At 36.0% G+C, this 18,994-nt stretch overlaps 2 protein-coding genes across 3 annotated transcripts in view; both read right to left on the bottom strand.

Annotated features, from left to right (window-relative positions):
• The window catches only part of LOC138704439 (ankyrin-1-like), a 55,886-nt gene extending 48,097 nt beyond the window's left edge, over positions 1-7,789 (bottom strand). For both annotated transcript variants that reach the window (XM_069832314.1, XM_069832312.1), the window contains exon 1: positions 7,651-7,789. The gene's annotated coding sequence lies outside the window, so the exon portion shown is untranslated. The remainder of the gene's footprint in view (positions 1-7,650) is intronic.
• The window catches only part of LOC138704441 (serine/threonine-protein phosphatase 6 regulatory ankyrin repeat subunit A-like), a 29,147-nt gene continuing 11,077 nt past the window's right edge, over positions 925-18,994 (bottom strand). Inside the window, exons 2-5 of the mRNA XM_069832318.1 lie at positions 13,337-13,459; positions 11,142-11,429; positions 10,876-11,054; positions 925-7,846 (exon numbers count right to left, since the gene is read on the bottom strand). Of these exons, the coding sequence (XP_069688419.1) occupies positions 5,528-7,846; positions 10,876-11,054; positions 11,142-11,429; positions 13,337-13,385 (2,835 nt within the window). The 5' untranslated portion in view covers positions 13,386-13,459 and the 3' untranslated portion in view covers positions 925-5,527. The remainder of the gene's footprint in view (positions 7,847-10,875; positions 11,055-11,141; positions 11,430-13,336; positions 13,460-18,994) is intronic.

Genomic DNA, 18,994 nt, shown 5'->3' with positions numbered 1-18,994 from the left:
ATTAAATCATTGTCACCTCTTCATTTCAGTGGCTGTTTAAGCGACGGAACATTTAATCAGCAATAGTTTTGACCTTCCCCCCAGAAAACTAAATCGACATGTTCTTTTACAAAATCATCACATCCTCCGCATATCTAAAATTATTAACGGTTGGAAGTTTTGAAAAGAACATACAGTATATTACCTTCTGCATTCTACTGTGTAATGCTTTTTGTGTTATGTATATATGATATGTGTTGTTTTTTTTTTGTTTCTATTGTTACATATCGGATATATTAATTTAATTGCCGCAAAATACAAAATAAGTAACTTTAAACAACTCGTTTATTTTTAATGGCTCTTGTGTTTGGTTGTGCCTTACACTTAATGTGGATTAGATTAGATTAGATTAGATTAGATTAGATTAGATTAGATTAGAATTAGATTAGATTAGATTAAAGTCCCTGTTTTGTCCATTCCCCACATTTCTCTTTTGTGGTCGGTTTTTGTTTTCACTCTGTGTGTTATGCTTTGTCCAATGAGGCAATCCCGTTATTGGGAAAGCTGAAAGAGTGTTTTTACAATACATCATGACGCATTTCTTTTAAGGTACACATATGCTACGGACATAGTCAATATAAAACAAAACAAAGTGAATATGTTATTAACAAAGGACTGAAAGTATTCACCAATACTATAAAAGGGATGGTTAATCATCCATTGCTTTAAAACATTCTTAAATGTATTATAGCTAACAGTGTGTGCAGACTTATGTAATCTATTAAACATACTATAGATACTGCCATTGACATAAATTATTTTTCTTTTTTTCCCCCAGTCTAACATTAGATTCAGCAAAGTAAAATTGTATCTTGTATTATAATTATAATGATCAGATCTGTGATAATAATTTGCCAAGTTATTCTTTATCTTCAGCACAGAACCAAAAAGATATATAAGGCTTTATTTGTAATAGGAGAACATTAGATACACTACAACTATTTCCCCATACAATAATACCAAAGGTTATTATGCTATTAAAGAAGTCAAAATAAGCACTTCTTACATGGGTTTTAGGCACCAGTATTTTCAAATTACTTAATAAATAATTAAATAACTGTTGAGAGTTTAGTACAAACATAACCAATATGGGGGGCCCCAAGAAAATTTGGGATCTGTATAATTCCTAAAAGTTTAGCAAATGACTGAGATTTGAAAATTGAGGGATCACATAACGTAAATAACAAGTGTTGTGTCTTACTCTGATTTAAACAAAATCCATTAGCCTCAAATCAGGCAGCTGCTTCGTTAAAGGAATTGTCCAAACAAACTTTATATCAATTATGTCATCATTAGTATGATACAAAGTAGTATCATGAGCAAATACAATCGAGTTACTATAAATATTTTAGGCAGATCATTTATCATAATTAAAAATAACAGAGGTCCCAAAGCAGAGCCTAGAGGGACCCCAATAGAAACGGATTCAGAACTAGAATAAGAAACATTCAAGAAGACACATTGACTATCATCAGAGAAATAATTTATTATCAGGTCCAAATTAATTCCATTGATACCATAATATTTAAGTTCAGAAATTAAAATTTCGTGAGAAACAGTATCAAATGCTTTTGATAAGTCGCACAAGGAAGCAAAGGTACTCCAATGTTTATCAAAACATAAGGGATTGAACATATCGACTGAATCAAAAGTAGTTACACCCTTCCTAAAACCAGATGGAGAACAACTAAACAAATGATTAGATTCAAAATATTCAAACAATTGTAAATACACAAATGTTTCAATAATTTTGGAAAAATTAGGAACTAGTGAAATGGATCTGTAGTTTTCAGCCTTAGCTCGGTCATCCTTTTTAAATACAGGAATTAGTTTGGCAAACTTTAACATACCAGGAAAGCACAAGCAGAAAAGCATTGATTAAAGCAATGTGTGAGGGGTAGCAAAATATAAGGAATAATCTGCTTGATCATGTCAGTTCTTATATCATAAATATCTCTACCTTTGCTTGGTAAGTAACCTAGGCTATTTAAGACTCTCAGCTTCACAATATTCCGAGAGGGATAATATTCATTATTTTACATCAATAGCACAATTCATTCATCGTGCCTCACAAGTTTTGCCTTAATTACAATTATTCAAGGTGGTAGATTTAAAATAACATTCCTATTTTTACTCTTACACATAATGTTTATGTCTGTAGGTGTCTCTTTTTTCATGTCACTTTATATTTTTTTCAATTTTCATGACGTAAATGAATATAAATTTGTACTGTCTATTATCACTAGGGCTTTGCCCTCTTGTAGGCAAGCAAAGAAATAAATTTAACCAAGTCTCTAACATGTCAGTGTTCTCTGAATTTTGCTTCTGTCCTGCTCACATTTGACTGAGAATATGTGGCCAATCTGGATGAATTTCGTTAAAAATTGTGCAGACTTCTTGTTGTGAACGTCTTCTGTCACCAAATGCGATCATCATCATCATGTAATGTAACATAATTATATTCTGAGTTTACATTGTACTTGTGTTGTTCAGAGGTAAAGATCATTTCTCCTAAAGTTACTGTGGATTCCCAATACAGTAATTAAATCATTGATAAACATTTTTATTTCAATATCAATGTAATACCGTATGCAGCAAAACAAATGACACTGAAATTATTGCTCATCTCCTGTCCACGTTTCCTTAGTGACGAAGTATTTATTCATTTATTTATTTGCTGTATATAATAGTTTGACACATTGTGAATTCAGTGTTGTGTTGATTTCTGCAATTATGTCTCTCACAACATAGGAGAAGGTATTTATTGGGGAATATTATTTCTTGTCACATGGAGTAGAAAGTCAAAATGAGACAAATTTGTCCCACCTTAAAGAACAGTATCATGGGAACAGATGCATTATAGGACCCACCCTAAATACAAGAATTTGCAAAGCCACAAAAAAAGGTCAATGGAAGTAGCGTTTCGAACAATTAAATTATCGATTTATATGGTTTTTATTATGTTGCCAACCAACGAATATTTTTGTAATTAGTTTTATTTTAATCATAGTGGCAATTTCGAATTCAATTGTTAAATACCAAAAAGAAATGGATCAAATTCTTCCTGTTGGCTTAAAATGTAAGCCTAGAATTTGAAATTATGGAATTATAAAGAGAACCTTTATGCATGAATACAAATGCGTTCTATGGTTTTTTTATATGCTTGTAGTTTATTTAAAAGAGAAATGTTCTGCGAAAGCTGTAATTCCGGGATGAGTTTGAAGAAATGTAAAAGTAAGTGAGATGCACTCATGTAGAGATTTCATCTGAAATTACAAAGTATAATATGATGAACACATCTGTTCACCTTCATGACTACATCACCCGAAAAAACAATTCGTTTTTTAGATTTTTAATGGCCTAATGTCATTATACAGAAAGCACCGCACAGTGCACGGGTTACGATTTGGTTCACAGTGCCCGTTCATGAAGTATTGTGCCCTTATTTCGTTGAGAATTCTGCACAGAATCCAAAAACAGTAAACCAGGTGCTCTACAGAGATCTCATTACCCCATTCGTGCAGAACTTGCAACGTTTTTGTCGCCCCAGAAACTTACTCTTCCAAAGACAATGGATGCAGCAAGATGGATCTACAGCCCACACCTCAGGGAAGTCGCTTGACCTTCTGCAACGACACTTTGTACATTGCCTAATTTCTCGTGGAAATCCATTCACATGGATGATCACTAAACTAATAATTAATCATAACATAAGTGCAGAACAAAACTGTCATTTCCCAGTTCACAATTTGCTTGCCTTGGCTAGTTCTTCTAGCTCATTGTTCAAGTTCACTGCACGTCGAACTCAGATCCTCCGGATGCATCTTCGCCTGGCCACTGCCACAGTTACGGACTCACTCAAGTTCACTGCATGTAGAACTCAGATCCTCCGGATACGTCGCCGCTGTCCAAGACAAGACTTGAAGGCTGACTGAAGACTAACTAACTCTCGTCGGCAACTCACAGTGTTATTTATTTACCACGGACATCTAGAATGTTCTGTGTCGCGAAGCTTCTGGACCTCCGCAACAATCCGCTCCCAGATGCTTCCTTAGGTCTGCCCAGCCACAGTAGCTTTCCCCCCATGGCTCCGTATCGCTGCTAGCGTCAGGGGTCAATGTTTCCATTTCCCCACACCTTCCTTCTCGCCAGATGCGCGCACAACTCCCCGACGCGACCAGAATATTCCAAATGGCGTCACATTATATATACACAGGGCGATTCCCGAGGAAAGGTAAAAAATTTTGGATGTGAATTCTGAAGTCATTCTGAGTGAAAAAGTTCATATGAATATAGGTCCGTTTTCGAATGGTTACGGAGATATGGATCTTTGATTTCACGAAAACTTCTGAGATTCCATTGTACTAACTCGCATTTAGAGACAGATAACGGACAAATTTTAAGTTTATATTCACGTATGTATACATACATAATATTCTAGAAGTCGGAGTTGATGTTTTCGCCATTTTCAAAAGTACTTCCTTCTGCTTCAATGCACTGTTGCGCTCGGACGTGTATCGCGCTCATCGCTCGGGAGAGTTGCACTTGGCTGTCTTAATGTCGCATCCAAAATACGGTCGATTAGCGCCTTTCTCGTTTCCCCATTCCTTTGCTATATCAAATCTTTCATCCAACCCCATAGACAATAAATACCCTTCTGTTCAGAAAGCATCATTCATATTCTGCGATGGCACGCAAAGGAACTTCCATCGCACAAACCATAAACATACACAATATCGGCGTATTCTGCAGTCGAAAATTTATAACTCATCTTGAAAAACACAACTGAACACTTCCGATAACTGTACCTGTATAACTACTGTACTGTAGGTAACTGACTGAACTGCTGTGAACCGATAAGAGATAGCATATTTGTTGTGACATTTGTAATGCCCCACCACCTGGTTTGTTTCTCTTCTCTTATCTACATCGCTCACAATGCAGATTCCAATGTTACATCATTCATCGGTGACCTTGTCTCAAGTCAGTAGCATATGGTAACGTCTGATTCACATTGGAGCAAGACGTTTTACCAAAAAATGCATCTAGCTCTGCCATCGTTCGAAAACGGACATGATCATATGAACTTTTTCATTCAAAATGGCCTAAGATATCGTATCCTAAATTTTTTACCTTTTCCTCGTGAATCACCCTGTATGTGTGTATATATAAAATATGATGTGTTATGTTCTTATAATAAACATAACTAAACAAAGTAATATTTACAAGTAATTTATTAGTATTAAAATTTCCTTGTCTCACGTTTATATCTTACTGTGCAAATCATAACGAATAGCACGACTAATAACTTCAAATTTAAAAAAAAAACAAAAAGAAAAAACCACTTGTAATATTAATATATAGCCTAGAAATTCCAGTAATGATAAAAAAGGAAAGTAGGTAAGGAACTGTCTTAAACGTCATAACGTCATAATGCTACCAGCATTACAACATCGCACAAGACAATTCATGCAACTACAGCAAAACGTCATTCTTTCAGCCCTGACAGATATTCTACCACTTCGCGTCTGTTCGCCTGACTGGCCAAGTCTAAGGGTGTCTTGCTAGTTCTATCATTAGCTGTAGGGTTCACACCAGATCTGATAAGAAAATCAACTATTCGTAAATAGCCCTTAAATGCTGCCCAGTGAAGGGCTGTTTTTCCTTCACTGTCCACAACATCAGGGACAGTGCCTGCCTGGATAAGAATCTCAACATCTTGCAAGTTACCATTTTCTGCCGCAAGATGGAGCGGTGTCTTGCCTTCATTGTCCACTATGTTTGGGTTAGCGCCTGCTTTGACAAGAATCTGAGTAATTTCAAAGAAACCTTTAAGTGCCGCCAAATGGAGTGGTGTTAAACTTTCTTTGTTAACAACGTCTAGGTTAGCACCTGCTTTGATAAGAATCTGAGTAACATGCAAATAACCACTATGTACAGCCAAGTGGAACACTGTTTCACCATTATTCAAAATATCTGTCCTAGCACCTGATTTGATGAGAAGCTTAGTCATTTCAAAATAACCCTTAAATGTAGCGAAAAGAAGTGCCGTGTTGCCTTCACTGTTCACAATGTCTGGATCTGCACCACTTTCGAGAAGTAACTGAGAAATTTTTAAGTGATTCCTCCTTGCAGCCAAGGAGAGAGCTGTATTACCATAGTTGTCCACAAGATCTATGCCAGCACCTGCTTCGATGAGGTACTGAGTAACTTGCAAATGATCCTTTATTGCTGCCAAGTGCAGTGGTGTATAATCCCTATTGTCTACAATATTTATGCTTGCGCCTGCTTCGATAAGATACTGAGTAACTTGCAAGTGACCCTCTATTGCTGCCCAGTGGAGCGGTGCATGACCTTCATTGTCCAAAAGATTTATGCTAGCGCCTGCATCGATAAGATACTGAGTAACTTGCAAGTGACCCTCCATTGCTGCCCAGTGGAGCGGTGTATTACCCCCATTGTCCACAAGATTTATGATAGCGCCTGCTTCGATAAGATATTGAGTAACTTGCAAGTCACCCCCTTTTGCTGCCCAGTGTAGTGGTGTATGACCCCCATTGTCCACAAAATTTATGATAGCGCCTGCTTGGATAAGATACTGAGTAACTTGCAAATGACCACCTTTTGCTGCCCAGTGCAGTGGCATATGACCCTCATTGTCCACAAGATTTATGCTAGCACCTGCTTCAATAAGGTACTGAGTAACTTGCAAGTGACCCTGCATTGCTGCCCAGTGGAGCGGTGTATTACCCCCATTATCCACACGATTTATCCTAGCGCCTGCTTCGATAAGGTACTGAGTAACTTGCAAGTGACCATCTATTGCTGCCCAGTGGAGCGCTGTTCTCCGCTCTCTGTCCACAGCGTCTCTCCGAGCTCCTGCTTTGATAAGTGTCTGAGTAATTTGCAAATGACCCATAACTGCCGCCAAAAGAAGCGGTGTCTTACCTTCGTTGTCCACAACATTTACTTTAGCGCCAGCACTGATAAGAAACTGAGTAAATAAAAAGTCACTTTTAAGGATCGTTATGTGTATTAGTGACCGTCCCAGCCTGTCCTCTGAGGAAGGACTCACTCCACAATTTAGAAATATTTCCATCATGAAAACGGATCCCGAATGTGTTGCAGGAACAATAGCCGTTTCTTTGAAAGAGTTCTTGTGGAAAGGGTCTGCACCAAGGTACATGAGAAATTTCACTAAAGAAACGGAGCCTGATCTAGCAGCGAAGAACAAGAGACTATCACCATTAACATCAACAGACCATGGCTTCGCACCTAAGTATATGAATTTATGAACAAGCGAAACAGATCCTGATCGTGCTGCATAAAATATCGCAGTACGATCTTCGCTGTCCGTGCAATTCCAATCAGTACCCCATGACAAGAATGCTTCAACGAGTGGTACAGATCCTGACAGAGCTGCAAACAGAAAGGGTGGAACAGCATGAACAGTTTCATTGTTAGAGATCGGGTTTATGCCGCGAGCAAGAAATATTTCTACTACAGAAAGTGATCCCGACCACACTGCACAATGAAAGGGAGTTAATATCTTTCTGTACTCAAATCCATCTCCAAATATATTACAAAGAAATCCTGCAGAAAAATTTGCACCTGTGTTCAAAAGTAGCTGTGTTAATTCGATGTGCCCCTGTCGGGAAGCCTCACAAAGTGGATTTTTGTCAGAATGTTTCTCTGTATCTACTGGTGTTCCCAACGTCAGCAGCACAGATGCCAATATGACGTCTCCAATCTTGGCTGCTTCCAACAGACGTTTTTGTCTCTCAGCAGAATCAAGTGTAGAGAGTTCCTGTGAAGAAGCACATTGCATCAGGCTATGTGTGGTTAGTGTTCAAGTTGAAGTGGGGAAAGGCGAAGAATTCCCCCTTCCTAGACTTTTTCCCCCCATCACCTGTTTCTTGTATTCATTCCCATTCTGGGAAAGAAAATCCTCTCTCTGAATACATGTTATAATATTATTAGAGATTCTTTCTCTGACATTGCATTTGGAAAGATTTTTTCCGATTTTCTGTGTTGCGGTCAAAACTTTTTCTCCTCTAGAACGAATTTGCTATAGTGAGCTTATTCTAACTGTAGTTTGTAAATGAGGGGTTCAAAGCGAAAGTGATGTAAGTCAGATTTTTTGACATTTCGACTTATGAATGCCAAGAAAAGAAAAAAAAATATGTGTCAACTTTTCCCTTGTATTTCAAATATTTAACAACATTATACTTTCACAAATAGCCATTTAAATCGTATTTAAACATATTTTCCAATAATTGCAAAATGTTAAAAATATCTTATTTCTTGCAACGGCTGACTTACATCACCATTGATTTTACAATTGTTTATTAAATAATCCTTTTTATTCTACTGCTGAGTTTTTCAACACAAATTTGTATGAAATTCTATTTTAATAAATAAGTTTAATTACAATTTAGTTAGTTTCCTTCAATTTAAAAGTTTCAAATTATTTCATGTTTTCATTGTATTACTTAAATTTTACTGTTCCTGTTATTAGTGTTTTTTTAAATGTATTTATATGTTTTTTCAATGTATTCTGACGAAGTCTAAAACTGTATGCCTAATGGCCAAATAAACTGAATTGAATTGAATTGAATCCTTCAAATATCACCTGGATTTGAACTTCAAAATATTATCCTTTGATATAAAAATAGTATATTATACATCTTAGACGGTACTTTTTTAACTAGGCCAGAAATAGTCCTCCTATACCCTCCTTGTTTTCATGAACGTTTGTGGCTATTGTTGTTTTCATAATAAGACTTTGCCAGTAATTGATTTGCGAATTATCGAGCACCTATGGTGTAGGATAGCAACGGTTATCATTGGCCCAGATATTCAAAATAACGTTAAGGTTAACGACAATAATAAACTTAATTATATACAACTTTATAATAATAAACTTTAAAACAAAACATATCGAGGGCATCATTCCAGAAGGACGTACCAACAAAACTGCAGTTTATATTAGAGCCATTTAAATATAGAATAATTTTTCCTATGCTCGTCTACTTAACAGGGTAATTTCTTTGATTCTCCCTCATGCCAATTGTAATTCTCAAACGATTGTGTTCGAACATAAATAGATGTATTAAATTATTTCAATTATGCTGCATTTGTTGATACGTCATCCTTATATGATGCCCACGATATTATAATGGATGTAATTATTTTTAAAACACAAACAAAATAAATTATTATGTCAACCCTTTACATTTTATCAATTCAAATATTGTCTGTGACCTAATTCTATAATAAACCCAACTCACATTCAGGTTGAATAACGGTGGGAAAATAACATGGCAGAATCGAATCTTTCGAAAATAAGACTTCATGATCGAGAGAGGGTTTGGAACAAGCCTAGCTTCGATTTCTAACCTTAGTGCTATTATTATTATTATTATTATTATTATTATTATTATTATTATTATTAGTATTATTATTATCATCATCATTTATTTATTTATTTATTTATTTATTTATTTATTTATTTATTTATTTATTTATTTATTATTATTATTATTTATTTATTTATTTATTCTGGTGTAGTTAAGGCCATCAGGCCTTCTCTTCCACAACACCAGGAATACAAATACAATAATAGAAATAAACAGAGAAAAAAATACACTATTTACAAAATAAAGCTACACAAAAAATAAAGAGAGAGAGAGAAAAAAAAACACTATAAACAAAGTAAAGCCACACAAAATATACACAGGTTGCAGTCACACAAACTTTAAATGAGTGATTAAGTATCATAATTAATTGTATCCTAACAAATTAAGTAACATAAACAAGAAACTTACAATTTTAATCTAGATTAAAAAAAGAACGAAAGAAAAAAACACAAATCAATACTTCTAGCAATACCTAAAAACATTAACTAAGACAAAAATTTCCAATTTAATTTTGAATTGTGATAAAGTCCGGCAGTTCCTGACGTCATTAGGTAACGAATTCCAGAGGCGAGGTATTTCTACAGAATAGGAAGATGAGTATAAAGACGTTCTATGATGAGGGATAGAAAGAAGTGCTTGATGTCAGTTTCGAAGAGTTGTAAGAAATTGAAAGCGCGATAACAGATAATTCGGAGTAGAAGTATGCATGATTCTGAACAGTAGAGACAGTGAATGTATTGTTCTTCATTCCTTCAGATGCACCCGTGAAAGTAATTATTATTATATTATCATTATTATTATTATTATTATTATTATTATTATTATTATTATTATAATCCTTTGCTGACTCATATATTTAACACCAATCTGAAAAATGCTAAATTTCCTACATTGCGAGAACAAACAACAATAATTAATCCTACACTTTGAAGAGAGAAAAGAAATTATGTTAGAATTTTCATATCAAACATTAGGCCTATTCCAAATAATTACAAAAACGAAAATTAAACTATTATTCGCAAACACATCTCATTTTAACAGAAAATAAACTAAAGCCCAACATAACACGGACTTATTAATGCTAAGTGAACACTAACTAATGTGCTCTCAAAGGACACATCAGACTGATTCATTATATTTCGACTACACTGAAGTGTTCGACGTAGCTCCAAATAATATCTTGGTTGATAAGTATTCGTCCGTCTCTAGGATATGTAAACCAATTTGAAAACTATCTAACATACAATAATAATATAATGTATGTCAGATATTTTTCAAATTGTACATCTGTGTAACAAAACTCTGAGATCCACAGAATTTGATTTCTTCCTCAAGTCATCAGCAGAGGAATAAGTGAAAAGTGTGAAATTCATTGTATCTACTCATTTTAAATATCAGATATCTGAGGAACACTCACCCCACATTGGTCGTATTCTTTCATTATATCGTGGTTCCAGTCCCTGATAGTAACATCACACCCCTCATACTCCCATGTAACGCCACCGTCATGCGAAGATCCACAGTTCAGTTCTGGTTCCTCAACACTGATGCCGCACGTGGAGGCGGTTTCCATGGAAACGTGAAAATCAGGAACAACTGCAATCACACAGACACGAACTCAACAGGCATGCGTTCATTGTGCCCAGGTTGTGAAATACCACCACAAAAGTATGGAGAACCAACCTTGTACGATCACAGTCCAGTTGAGGCGTTCATTACTCCAGACGTCGAACCCTTTCAAAAAGTAGACGCCGGACTGAAACCGGTCCACCCTCCAGATATGAAGCTTCATTTTAAACTCTTCCCTGGTGATGGTCACTCTGTGATCGAAATCTCCCAGTTTCATATTCCCTGGACCGAAGAACCACAGGTTATCTTCGTCTGACTCCACGTAAGCTTCCAGTGTCACGCTGACCCCTTCCCTCACTCGTACTACATGGGGTGTTAAGGGCTTTAGAACCAAGCTGTGACCTGGATCAGAAGGGACAATTCAAAGTCTGTCATCGTCCTTCTATAAAGACGTAATTTTCACTGTGCCTGATTCACTGTGCTTCAGAGAGGAAGTTCTTAACATTATCATGAACATCCAAGCAGCCATACAATCTATAATTTCACAACAGTCTACAAAACGTGCTAAAATTAAACATTCTAAGAAAATTACCTATTATATAATGAAAGAATCAATTTCACAAGTGTATTCTTCCCACTCTGGTGTAAAGGGAAAAGGGATAAAAGGGTACTGAAATTTTACAATCGTCTAATAACAGACTTCTATTCTATTCTGTAAAACAACTAATCAAAAGTAAATTCAGATCTGCCCAATAACAACGAATTTCGGATGCGGCAAAAGATGAAACGTGGGAAATTTTATTACTAACCCCGAGATTATTCCCCAAGGTTGCGATGTTCAGGTTGGAAACAGGTCATGACTGTTTGGCAAGCCATCTGCACAGGATAAGAATTTCCCATACATATGCCTGTGCATTGTATGATGCAAATGAAGAGATGGACATGGGACACATCGAATGCTACATGGAGATTAAAGTCATACAAAAGTACAGGAGTTTAAAAAACGACCAACGATTTTATTATCAAGGCTAGACATTCGTCCAACAGCACTGCTCAAAACAATTAGGGGACACCTATACAAATTGTATAGGGTTTTCGTTTTCGAAGCTGTGATGGTGTAAATTGGTAAATAGGCTATATAAATTAAAACAAATTAAGAATTTTAATGATTCATGGCCTCAATTCACAATAATTAATAAGAAAACTTTGGAATATGTATGATAAGAACTTTCTTGTGTTAAATATTAACGTACCTTGTTAACATGTTTCGACCTATTTTCGGTCATCTTAGGTCGAAACATGTTAACAAGGTACGTTAATATTTAACACAAGAAAGTTCTTGTCATACATATTCCGAAGTGATACAGTGTAAAAATTGTGTAATCAAGATGTAGAAAACTTTGATTACAGAAGGCCCTGACAGCTTCTAATTGTCAGCTTTCTGACATTGCTATGGTAACGACTGCTGATTATTGCCTTGTTTATTAAAGCTTCTGAAAAAATGAGACATTTCAATGAGTGTAAAGTATATCATGCTCTACTTCTCCTTACGAGAAGTTCAAACTCTGCGAAAAATAGCTACAGAGTTTGATGTTTCTCCTTCTGTAGTGTCCACCTTATGGAAAAGGCACACAGAGACAGACCAGTATTGTAGAAAGTTAATAATTTTGTGAATTATTGAAATCTGAATGCACATTGTTACTTCATTATAAATCTATACCTGATGGTTCCCTTCTCAGTTATGTAGTCAGAGTCATGAGTGTGAGAACCACCAACTGGGCCGAGAAGGACCCAATATGGAGGAGAAATGGGCATTGTTATTTTCAAATTTTAGTTCTTTATTTTCTGCAGTTTACAATTTTTTATTTTTACTGTCTCAGAAGTGAGAAGGAAAAGCCAGATTTCTAACTAGTCGCTCACACCAAAATCTATAGCAAATTGTTTGTTCAAAAACATCAGAACTAGCCATAAAATCGTTCACTTCGCAACAATAGCTACAAGCCATAATTTGTATCATTATGGCATTGAGAGTTCTACCATCAAGATTCTGATGATGTAGAATGAAGAAAATGTGGCAAATACATTTATGAAAATAATAACAGGAAAGGTTGGAGAATGTTGGGTTTGTAGTGAAACACCTGCCCTTGAGTAGAACTCTATTAATGAATCTATATCAGATATAGCCTAATTCCAATTTCGTATGAATGTCAACAAAAGAGTCAACAGGTAATTAAATTATAATACAGTCCAGGTTGCCACACTAGGGAACAAAGCCAACAACTGATAAAATTTAAAAAAGGGTTACTTACACGCAATGATGCATCCCAGGAGTATAGCGATGTGTCCTGCGAAATCCATTCTCAACTGGGTCTAGGATGAGCTGATTCAACTATCACAACAATAGATCGTGTAGGACTGCACGTCACTTGAACCTGTAGAAAAAGGTAACGCTGTTACATGCTTGAGTTTTCTGAAATAAGGCAGAAATCTGGCAGGATTCTACACGGCTGACCTGTGAGAACTAAGGATTTGTTAATCCCACGAGCTCCTGAACTGTAAAATTAAATTTAGTCTCTAATCTGTAGCAAATCAAAATGCTATAAATTTGATGAGTTCCTCAACTGTGAAAATAGATTTAGTAATATTAAAGAACTTTACAAAGTCTGAGAAACTGAAATATAAATTCCACGAGATTCTGTACTCTGAAATCAAACTTTATATGATTAAACTCGATTCTATATAATAAGATCAGAAACTATTTTATAAATTATTAGGACCTGAATTGAAAAAATAGACTGAACAGAATTCAATGCTTCCCTAAAATGTTAAGACCAGAAAGCAATGCTACGATTGCAAGGCAGACATTATGTACCACAGAATATTTCCTGTTTCACCTCCATCCAGACGTCAGTGGATGTACTGTATAAATAAGGAAGATCCCAAAACGCACATGAGTTAATGTTGTAACAGGAAGCAGAAATATTTTAACCACATATTTGGAAGGAAGCTCGTTTTTATGTCCAAAGTCAGAAGAAACGGAAATCTTTATAAACATGAGCCCAATACTTGTAATTTATTACGCATTTCACAATTTTCCATTGATTATAATTTACCAAGATGAAAGCATAACACTCTAATTATGTGATTTGTTAATTCGCTACAGACATACGATTCATTTACTTACCATTCCCCCATATACATGTTGAGAAATTGAGAAAACGTAACTGACCAAGCAAAAAATTCTTAAGGAACCCAAATGTAAACTCTTTCGTGTAGCAGCAAGGCCATCTGATGGCACTTACAGTCAATAACACGTCATTATTTTGGCATGTGCGCAGGTATTCATCTGTACACTAAACATTCTTCATATATTCTGTCAGTACTATGTACCGTACATCAAGGAACATACGCATGCATACATGAGAAGACAAAAACGTACATTCTCAATACTCACACAAAGGGCATACAGACAATCTGTCATAAAATGAAGGCATACAACACATACACAGAGTCACTCACTAAGAATTTAGTAATATTTTAAACACACAGTTCTCCAGCAATCAATTTTAGGTATATTATTATTTTTTTCCTATCTTATAACAATGGACACATAAAATAAGAGCAAACTTCTATAAAAGATTTAACATCTTTCTTTTTACACTTATTATCAGTGATTAACTTTCCAACTTCTTTACTGTGTTAATATTTAGGAATTTACCTGGCGACTAGTTTCGAAATGTTGTTCTTCATTGTCCAAAGCCTAAGTAAAGAAGTTGGAAAGTTAATCAGTATACTAAAAGATTTTATCGTATTTTGAATCCTAAAGATTGGTTAACAGAGGTTCATCTATGTAAGTAAAGTACTACTTAAAGAGCTAGCACCTTTTACTTTACACTTAATGGGCTAGCAGCTTTTATTTTACATGTAAATAACTATATGATATTTGATTTTATTTTTCTACCATAGTAACCAATTATGACGTTTTTCCTATAATGGAAACTGATTAAAACGATTCTCAATAGTTATTGCATCTACAAAATTCTCAATTATTTCTATTCCAACAACATGTGAAATATAATTATTAATTTATTTTCTCTTAAGATATAGGATTCAAAATACCATAAAACGTTGTACAATACACGACCAACATGTTCACATGGATAACTAAACTCCTTCTTGCTCGTTTAGAGGCCGGCCCGGATGGCTCAAGCGTTAGGGGCACGGCATGTCCCTATCGCTTGGTCCGAAGGGTTGTGGGTTCGAGTCCCGCCTCGGGCATGGGTGTTGTGATTGTATTAGTAATAAGTAAAAAAAACGAAGGAAACAAAGGTAAACAAACAGAAAACAAAAATAGATAACTTTGGAAAACGGCCTCTGGCCGGTTGAAATTTAAAAAAAAAAAAAAAAGTTAAATTCCATATTGGCATATTAAGTTCTACGTAATGGTCTTGTCTCGTAAATAACTATCTTCTACATTTAATGGCTCTAATGTAAACTGCACTTTTGTTGGTATGTCCTTCTGGAATGATGCCCTCGATATATTTTGTCTTAAAATTTATTATTTTAAAGTTGTATGTAATTAAGTTTATCATTGTCGTTAACGTTAACGTTATTTTGAATATCTGGGGCAATGATAACCGTTGCTACCCTACACCGTAGGTGCTCGATAATTCACAAACCAATTAATGGCAAAGTTTTATTATGAAAACAAAAATAGCCACAAAAGTTCATGAAAACAAGGAACGTATAGGAGGACTATTTCTGGCATATATCTTCTTCATCCTTGCACTCTATACAAATGGTATAGTATCGTAAATGCAGTTGATTGTACAGATAAATTAGATATTCATAAATAAAAATATTAATATTACGAATAATAGTGTTTTTTCTATGTGTATTATGTTGTAGCCTTATAGTTCGATCCTTAGCAATCATCCAATTTCTTATAAAAAATATAAGAGTCGATGCAACCAAAAACCAACAGTTTAATAATACTAAAAAGCTAAAATGTTTACATAGCTTCGTGGTGCAAAGCATGGATTAATGACACTGAAATTGTGTTTGTTTTCTTTGAGAATTTCAATTTTGATTGTTGCTCCATTACCATGAAAAGAAAAATATTTATATTGCATAAACCTGCAATAAGTTTACTTTATAGATGTATTATTTATGCCAGGTTGGGTTGTATGAAGATGGCGATGTGTGCATTGGTGCTGCACTCAGCTGTCTAATGCCATATGGATCGGTCACTCTATTATGTTCGATACTCTTTGGTTTAAACAAAGTACAATTTTATTTCGGTAATAAAGTAATCATTTTCTTATAAATCAATCTTTATTCTTTCATTTACATATAACATTAACACCCTTAGCCTCTGTTCCTCTCTCAAAGTGAGAGTCCAAGTTTCACAACCACACAGAACCAATAATACAACTGTTTTATAAATTCTAACTTTAAGACTTTTTGACAGCAGACCAGATGACGAAAGCTTCTCAACCAAATAATAACAGGCATTTCCCATATTTATTCTGCGTTTAATATCCTCCTAAGTGTCATTTATATTTGTTACTGTTGCTGCAAAATATTTGAAATTTTCCACCTTTTCAAAAATAAATTTCCTATTTTTAATTTCCATTTCTTGCTATGTTGTTATGGAGGAGGGCGGCGGTACCATCATCCACTCCTCCTCTTTATCTTTCTTATATTGGCTGCCTTCGCAAGGTGGACGGCACATTGGAAGGATTGGGTGTGCGCAGTGGAAGACTTTTAGAAATGAATAGTGTGAATTTGTAAAACAAATATAATTAACTATAATAAATAACAATGTACATAAATGGAAAATGAAATAACAATAAATATGAAATAGATGAATGAAAATAGGACAAACTAATCTGAAATGATATCCCCAGGATATGTAAATCATGAAAGTATCACAAGGCTGGGGCCAACACACTTATAAGTGATAAAACAGTCCAATATGGCCGTCTCTCGATAATCAGTGACTAACCTATTAACCATATGTTCATGAACCACTCTCTAAAAATATATATATATATATATATATATATATATATATAAACTATCTGAGTATTAATCTGAACACAACACCCAGCCAGCTCATTAACTTAATACATGATCCATTCGACCATAGATACCACTCAGTCTGACTAACGAAACTAAAGATACATGTAGACTCAATAACAGAGAAACTGTATCCAGCATAAGGCATCACATGACTGATCACTATACCTTACCCATTGCACATATTGCGCACATAAACTGTGGAAGTTGCACTAACACAAATCTCTGCACTTTACAAAATGAATACCCAACGGAGAGAGAGAGGGATGGAGACAGACACACGTAATAAGTAACGGACGATAATTCCAATCTCAAAGATCATTTAAATAGCAACAAAACTCGACGTACATGATAACAAAAATAGCGGCGAAGGAAACCAACAATCAAACTGGAGCAGGGAAAACACTAAAACAGTATGTGAGACCGTAATCGCTGCTCTATCACTCTAACCGTCTCGGAACATGAACTCACGTTTGAAATCAAATCTCATTACATAATTCCCAATGCAATTTACCTCAAACACATATATCTCACAAATATATTATTCAAATGCAAATACTAAAACTTGCTCCCAAGACGTATCACTAGCAAGCGATGTTTCAAACTACGAACCACTACAATCCCAAACACACACAACGCAATTTAACTACTCTACTGATCTATCTCAAGCGCATACGAAGCCCGAGTCACGTTGTCTATATCTGCCGTGTACAAAAATCCTAAGTCTTGTTAAATGTTTCTGCCACATACGAGAGCTTGAATCTGAGCCAAGTGTTTCCGTGTATCTCCCGCGTACAAGAGCCTAAGTCTTGTTAAGTGTATCCGCCGCGTACCGGAACCCGAGAGTGACGTCCCGTGTATCTCCGTTAAAACAGGTAAACTCTCTCTCCCTCTATCCTCGTGAGACGTAATGAACCGGCCAATAGGATTATTTGGAAAGAACAAATGAAAGGATTGATGGCGCAATCTATACTGTGACATCTGAGAGCGCTCTGACGGATGAAGTGACGTACTAGGTGAACGGCCGTGGTAGTGGGCACGGCTCAATGTTCTGGTCACGAGACATAATCATATATTTTATCTTTTCGGGATTTACTTCCAAACTTATCTCTTTACTTGCTTCAAGTAAATTTCCCGTGTTTTCCCTAATCGTTTGTGGATTTTTCCCTAACATATTGTGACAGCCACATCGAGACTCGATCACGCGTCCCGCAAGAGAGCAGGTCGCGCGTGAGTCGACACGGGCTCCACGGAGCACTGGGGGACGGCGCGCGGCGTGGAGAGAAGAGGGGAGGAGGCGACATGCTGTTCGGCGGCAGAGAGGGGAAAGTAAAGCAGCTGGTGACTGAGGAGAAAGATCCAGAGAAGTCTGGATATCCGTTATCTTCTAGGCATCTGTCGACCGACCGCGAACTCTCCAGAAACTATGGTTTAGTTATAAATACAACACGCGAGTGAACTTGAGCAGCAGTTTGTTATAGTCGGTGGACAGCAAGCCAGCCAGTCTTGGGTAGCGGTGAAGCCAGCTTGGAGACCGAAGTTCGACTTGAGTTGTGTCCGTAACTGTGGAGTCGGAAGTCCTGAGTTTGAGTGCAGTGGACCGCAGTTGGGGGACCTGAGTTCCAAGTTCAGCGGATTGTCTCTGAATGTCTGGGGTTCGAGATACTGTGAACTCGAGTCACTGAGCTAGAAGAACTAGCCAAGGCAAACGAGCTGTGAACCGAGAACTGACAGTTCTGATTTGTAAATAGTGCTTTGTGAACATTAGTTAAGATTAACAGTTCATTGTTGTTCTCAATAATCCAAGTGAATTGTCATTGTCGTGTGTGGAGTGCAAATCCCATTGTTGACGAGAGCGTTTAAAGTGAATTGTAGAAAGGAATTAT

Source organism: Periplaneta americana, chromosome 8 (genome assembly GCF_040183065.1).
Source record: "Periplaneta americana isolate PAMFEO1 chromosome 8, P.americana_PAMFEO1_priV1, whole genome shotgun sequence".
In the NCBI taxonomy this organism is placed as follows: Eukaryota; Metazoa; Arthropoda; class Insecta; order Blattodea; family Blattidae; genus Periplaneta; species Periplaneta americana.
This window is presented reverse-complemented; position numbering and strand designations above follow the sequence as displayed.